Source organism: Rhagoletis pomonella, unplaced genomic scaffold, assembly GCF_013731165.1.
Source record: "Rhagoletis pomonella isolate Grant_MI unplaced genomic scaffold, Rhpom_1.0 Rhpom_scaffold_00001, whole genome shotgun sequence".
Lineage (NCBI taxonomy): Eukaryota > Metazoa > Arthropoda > Insecta > Diptera > Tephritidae > Rhagoletis > Rhagoletis pomonella.
The window spans coordinates 116,001,988-116,008,455 of NW_023458555.1; the positions used below are offsets into that span (position 1 = coordinate 116,001,988).

The 6,468-nt window shown below is 50.9% G+C and overlaps 1 protein-coding gene across 1 annotated transcript; it reads right to left on the reverse strand.

Moving 5' to 3' along the window:
- Positions 1–282: 282 nt before the first annotated feature.
- LOC118735514 lies at positions 283–4,357 on the reverse strand. The gene is made up of 3 exons (XM_036465314.1): positions 4,272–4,357; positions 3,705–4,204; positions 283–473 (listed from the first exon to the last, which is right to left on the reverse strand). The coding sequence occupies exons 1-3, from the start codon at positions 4,355–4,357 to the stop codon at positions 283–285; spliced, it is 777 nt and encodes a 258-aa protein (XP_036321207.1).
- Positions 4,358–6,468: the final 2,111 nt, after the last annotated feature.

Consider the following 6,468-nt stretch of genomic DNA (forward strand, 5'->3'; position numbering starts at 1 on the left):
GTTGAGGCGGAATTTGTAAGAAAATGCATCCCTATGGTCTGTAACATTGGCAACCCAAACGCGGTATCATTTTGAGTAAATACCTTTTAGCTTTGTATTAACGATAGATATACTACTAAAATAAATGAATTGCTTGAGAACGGTCGTGTTTAATTTCTACCATATGAAATTACATTTCGCAAGGGTAAATAGATTAAAAAGCATTTAATTAATTTATTAGAGAACAAAAGAACATTTAATTCAAAACATTTAATTACATCTAATTACACATTATTTTACAGATTAGAAGCTTCTCTTTTTAGATTTTCTCCGATGGATGTCTTCAGGACATTCCCGTGTAATACTCCAACAATAATCTGCCATCATATGCTCATCCCAACGACCTTGGTATCTATCTTCCATCACTTTTAAATCTTGATGAAAACGTTCGCCTTGTTCTTCGCTATACGCTCCAAGATTTTCAGGACACTTGTCTAAATGATTGTCCAAATAGTGTACTTTTATGCTAATATTAGGTTAGGTAAGGTAGCAGCCCCGTGTAACCGGAGCTCACTTAGACAATGTAAGATTGTCCTTTGTGATACCACAATTTGGAAAGGCCCCCTAAACTTTATCGTTAAAACGCTCCAAGCCGATTATGTATTTACTAATACGGCTGATCTCAATGCCCCAGAGCTCCTCGGGGCTGTTTAGAAAGTGAGAGCCAAAGTACTTCAACCTTAGCCTCGCAAACGCTGGGCACCTAAGAAGGTAGTGTTGAGGTGATTCTACCTCGTCATCTTCCAGGCAACAGCGACATAAAGGGTCCGGCAGAATGTTCAGCCTAACTGCGTGGATACCAATAGGACAGTAACCCCTTAAAACCCCCACCAGAAGTGATAGCTGTGGCTTTGTGAGTGTGAGGAGTGCCCTCGATCGCCGCCGGTCCACCCTCGGTCAAAAGTACCTTGCGATCGCACATGTTATGGTATTCGCCCAGCGTTCGCTGAGCTGACATGAGGCCCATTTATCCAAGAGCGAACCGCAAGCAATCAATGGCACCCCAGCCGCTTTTTATTCGGTAGTAACGTTTCTCGGGTTCCTTCCCTCGCCAGCTCGTCAGCCACGCAGTTCCCCCCAATGTCGCTGTGTCCCGGAACCCAAATAAGCTTAATGCGGAAGTATTCCGACGCGACTGAGAGAGAGAGAAGACATTCTTTAACCAGTTTAGAGCGCACCTCTAACGAACTCAAAGCCCTGATAGCCGTCTGGCTATCAGAATATACGCTCACTTCCCTGACGGTTATAACGCTCCTTAGCAGTGAATCCACCGCCTCCTTGATAGCAGCTACTTCCGCCTGGAATACACTGCATAAGTCCGGGAGTCTGAACTTAGTGCTGATGGAAAGCTCTCGACAGAAGACCCCTCCGCCAACCCTGCCATCCAGTTTCGATCCATCCGTAAAGAAGTTCACCGCACCCCTCCTCCAGAAGTCCCGCCCGGCCCACTCATCCCTTGAGGGAAAATGGACATAGAAGACGCTCCTAGGAGCCGTAACGGTGGTGCAGTAATCCGTACGATCGGGGATGAAGTCGAAACCTCCTAGAACTCCAGAGTGTCCAGTCCCTAAGTTGATCAACCAATCGGTTTCCCTGAGTCGAATAGCCGTTGGCGCCGCGACAACTCTACCTGCAACGTCGACAGGCGCTACGTTTAGCATTGCGTTCAGTGCTAATGTGGGGGCGGTTCGCAGTGCCCCACTAATACCAATTAAAGCACCCCGTTGTACGCGCTCCAGCTGCCTAGCCAGTGTAACCTTTTCCAGTGAGCTCCACCAGACTAGGGCCCCATAGAACATAATTGGCTTGACTGCGGTCTCGTATAGCCAATAGACAACTTTAGGGGAGATGCCCCATCTCTTACCAATAGCTCCCCTACTGCAATATAAGGCCACTGATGCCATTCTTGCCCTTTCCTCGATGTTTGGTACCCACGACAACTTCCTGTCCAGGATCAAGCCCCTAGTACTTGACCCTGTCAGACAGCTGTAAGCGCAGACCTTTAACCGAGGGAAGAGCAGCGGCGGGGATTTTATATTTTTTTGTGAATAAGACCAGCTCTGTCTTACTGGGGTTTACGGCAAGACCACTTTTGGCCGCCCAGTTAATAACTATGTTAATGTACCGTTGGGTCAGTTCATACAGAGTGTTCAGGTATTTACCTTTAACCAGGAGCGCCACATCGTCTGCGTAAGCAATTACCCGACAGCCGTGTCTCCCCAGCTCCACTAGTAGCTCATTCACCACGACGACCCAGAGAAGGGGTGAGAGAACCTCTCCCTGCGGGGTGCCCCTGCTCACAATGCGAGACAAGCAGGCGCTAACCCAGACGGCCATGACAGTTCTGTCACGCAGCAAGCTTTCGATGAGCCTAATGTGACTGACCTCAACCCCAAGCTTATCTAGCGACTTAACTATTGGGTCCGGCAGGACATTATTGAAAGCCCCCTCGATATCGAGGAAGGCTCCTACGGCAAAGTCCTTGTGAGTGAAGGCTTCCTCTATACACCTCACAATTGTATGCAGAGCAGTATCGACCGACCGTCCTTTACAGTAAGCATGCTGAGCTCTAGACAGGCGATCCCGAGGAATCATGCCCCTTATGTGCATATCAACCAGCCTCTCCAACGTCTTCAGCAGAAACGATGAAAGACTGATTGGCCTAAAGTCCTTGGAGGCAACATGAGAGCTCCTTCCGGCCTTCGGGATGAACACCACCTTGACGACCCCCCAGCCCCTGGGAATGTACCCGTATCTAACGCAGCTCGCTTAGATTGGGGCCAACCAACGGCGCGACACCTCCGCCGCCTTTTGCAGCTGCGCAGGTATGATGCCATCAGGTCCTGGGGATTTAAAGGGTTCGAATGAATTGATCGCCCACGCCAGGCGGCGCTCATCCAGGAGGTCAGAAACAGCAGCACAGTCTCCGCACACTTCCCCTAAGGAGATCTCCTCAGGGAAGGGATCGGAAGGAAAGTGAGTGTCCAGGAGCAGCCTAAGCGACTCCTCGCCACTCATAGTCCAGTGACCTGCCTCATCCCTCAAGTAGCCCAGCGGAGCAGGACTCCTAGCGAGAATATGCCTAAATCTCGAAGATTCATGACACCCTTCAACGTTTTCGCAGAAAGACCTTCATGAAATCTTTTTAACCTTTCTTATTTCGGACTTGTAGATTCCTAGTCCAACCTTATAGAGTTCCCAATCAGAAGACAACTTACTCCTACGGGCCCTATTGAAAAGTCGTCTGCTCGACGCTCTTAACTCAGAGAGCTCCACAGTCCACCAAAGGGGTTTCCCTCTGCCTTTCTGAAATCTCAGCGGACATGCGCTTTCAAGAGCTTCCCTGCACGCAGAGCTGAAAACTTCAACAAGCTCCTCCAGCGAGTCTACCGACTGCACAGAATTTGGTTCTGGCGCATCAGGGAGCACTCCGCGAAGGTTCCTGTTATACAGATCCCAATTCGTGCTCCTCAGGTTCCTGAAGGGCTTGCTACGTGGACGCGTTTCGTCCAAAGAGAATTGAATATACCTATGATCCGAAAAAGAGTGTTCGCTCAGAACCCTCCAATCCGAGATCAGAGGTGCTGTCTCAGATGAAGCCAGTGTGAGGTCAAGAACCTCCTCCCTGGCAGCAGTTATAAACGTAGGGGAATTCCTCCTGTTACAGATATGTAAGTTTTCACTTAGAATAAACTCAAAAAGTGACTCACCTCGCAAGTTTGTATCCGAGCTGCCCCAAACTGAGTGCCTCGAGTTCGCATCAGACCCCAAGATCACGCCAGCTTTCCGTCGCTTGGCTTCCGCTAGAGCGCTCCTCAACAGCGTTGGAGGTGGCTCCACCTCGTCATCGTGCGGCATGTAGGCGGATATGAGCCAGAGTTCTCCAGCCTCTCGTTCCAGCCTAATTGTAACCACATCCTCATTGCTGAAATTATGCAAAATAAAAGCTTTTAGTTCACCTCTGATAAGCAAACAGGCCCTAGTTCTACCTACGTTGTTCGCCGCTATCAGCTTGTAGTTCCTTGTTCTGATTCCAGAGATACCATTACTGCTCAACCATGGCTCCTGTATCAGAACCACGTCAGCCCCACCTTGCTCAAGGTGGAGCAAAAGATTGGCGGATGCCGCCTTGGAATGTTGGAGATTAATCTGCAAAATCTTCATTCTCCAGAATATCCTCCATGAGCGCTAGTTCCGCGCTCTCACCGCGGACATCGACCCCACCGAACAGCCTCTCGAGACTGAAGGCGGATGCCCCGGCAGAGGAGCCGCCCCCAATGCACTCAGCATCCGATTGAGCCGAGTCTCCCAACTCCATGCTGGCGGAGTCAATGGCCTCTCTTCCTCCCTCCGAAGTAGCTGGAGGCAGAGGGTCATCTGCTTTGGCTTCGGTCGGTAGAATCCGTAGAACGACCTTCTCGAAGCCATAGTATATGACCCCCTTGGTATCGCCGAGAGCACCGAGGGACTCTGCATTAAGCAGTATCAGCGCTTGCCGATAAGATTCCTCGGTGCTCTCCAACCAGATAACCCTCCAGTTATGCGTCGGGAGAGAAGGATTACAGTACCGAAGTATTCCTTCGATCTCCTCTGGAGAGGTAAGCTCAGTAGGGAGCCATACCCGAGCCCGTGGACGCATCGGAAGTTCCGCCTTGTCCACGGCCACTAGATCGGCACCCTTCCAAACCTCCCCCACCAGGGAGACTGCCTCCTTGTGTAAGGCTGCCGACCGCTCATCGGCGCACCTCGTGAGCTTATGCAGCCCATGGTGCCAACCGGCACTCTCACACCTAGGTGGTGGCGCCGTCTTCCCTGCTGCGGTCCATGACCCCTAACTCCACTGAGCCGGCAAGATTAGCGATTTCGCTAAACGTGGGGGCCGGCCCCGTACGAAACCTTTTCACGGTCGTGGTTTCCCCCTCCCGTGATCTCTGCCGCTTCATAGTCGACAGCGCATTCGCACCATCGGCTACCTTCCCTTGTCGCAGCCTCCGCATCGCCGACCACCTTTTTGGCCCACTCGAGCGTTCGGGCATGCTGATCACTCATTTGACCAGCACACTGACCGCCGTAGCGTTCCAAAATTTTGGCGGCCATGCGACGGTCCGAGCGATCCTTTCTCGCCGCGGTGGCGCGCCGTTTAGGATTTCCCTGAGGTGCCCGATCCGTGGTGCTCGAAGCTCCAAAGACACGCGGCGAGAGACCCTTGCTGGTGCTGGCGATTCCGCCACGCACCGTACCCCCAGATGCTCCGTGCGATTTCGCACAGGCTCTACCCACTACCGGCAGAATTCCGCGACCTTTACTACCAGAAGGAGGTGGCTTCGACCCCCCTGGGGCACCGGCCGTGAAGGCCCTGCTTAAGCCCTTAACGCAGGGCGATTTCGCCTCTGCAGGGCCAGAAATCCCACCCGGGACAGAGGCAGCTATGGGTGTCGACTTCGACCCACCGATGCTCGAAGCTTTGTCGATAGCCAGCTCCGGTTTCCCAACGCCGCTGGCCGTGCAGGCCCCACTCGTGGCCTTAGCCGGAGATGCCTTCGCCTCCTCAGAATCCCCAACCGGGGTGGAGACAGCTTTGGATGCCGGCTCCGACGATCCTCCGCTGCTCGAAATTTTAGTTTTTGTTATTGTTTTTGTTTTATTTTGGTTTGTATTCATCTTGTTCGTAAGCAATGTAAGGGGAAATTAACGGTCCACCACGGCAGCGCCCCATGCCGCGGCAATGCCACCGTTACTCCCTGAGGCGGCCTGGTATCAGGAAGGCGCCGTTATAATACAGCCGGTCTGGTAAACCCCCTGGCTGCAAACCATCCAATGGGCACGGTGTCGCATAACACCCTGGGTTAGGGGGGAGGAGTTGGGTTGTTGGGATAGGAGAGATAAGGAGGGATGAGGGCAGGAGTAATCGTCGGTACGGTAATCTCCATATAGGAAACTGTGTAAGCTCGTGTCTTACGCAGGTTCTCATGCGGAGCCTCCCTCTTAGTTCATGCTGACATAGAAGCCCCTCAAAGCCCCAATGTCACCACTTAAGCCTCATCCCCACGCCAAGGAGACCAACATCGATGAGGACTCATGCTCATATTACATCCAAGATTTTTAAAGCTAATTAAGAGGTTTTGGACTAACTCTTTGTAATTTTCGGCCTTCTGATTTCCTAAGAAATTTTTTACTACAGCAACAAAAGAATTCCAAGCTGCTGCTTCTAAATTATTCATTGAATGTATGAAATCGTTGTCTTTCATTAAAAGTCTTATCTGGGGACCATCAAAAATACCAGCTTTTAGTTTTTCATTACTTAAACCGGGAAACTTTCTTGATAGGTATACAAAACATAGACCAGTTTTATCTAGTGCCTCAACAAATTGCTTCATAAGTCCCAATTTGATGTGTAATGGAGGCGAAATAATCTTATCTCTAGAAACT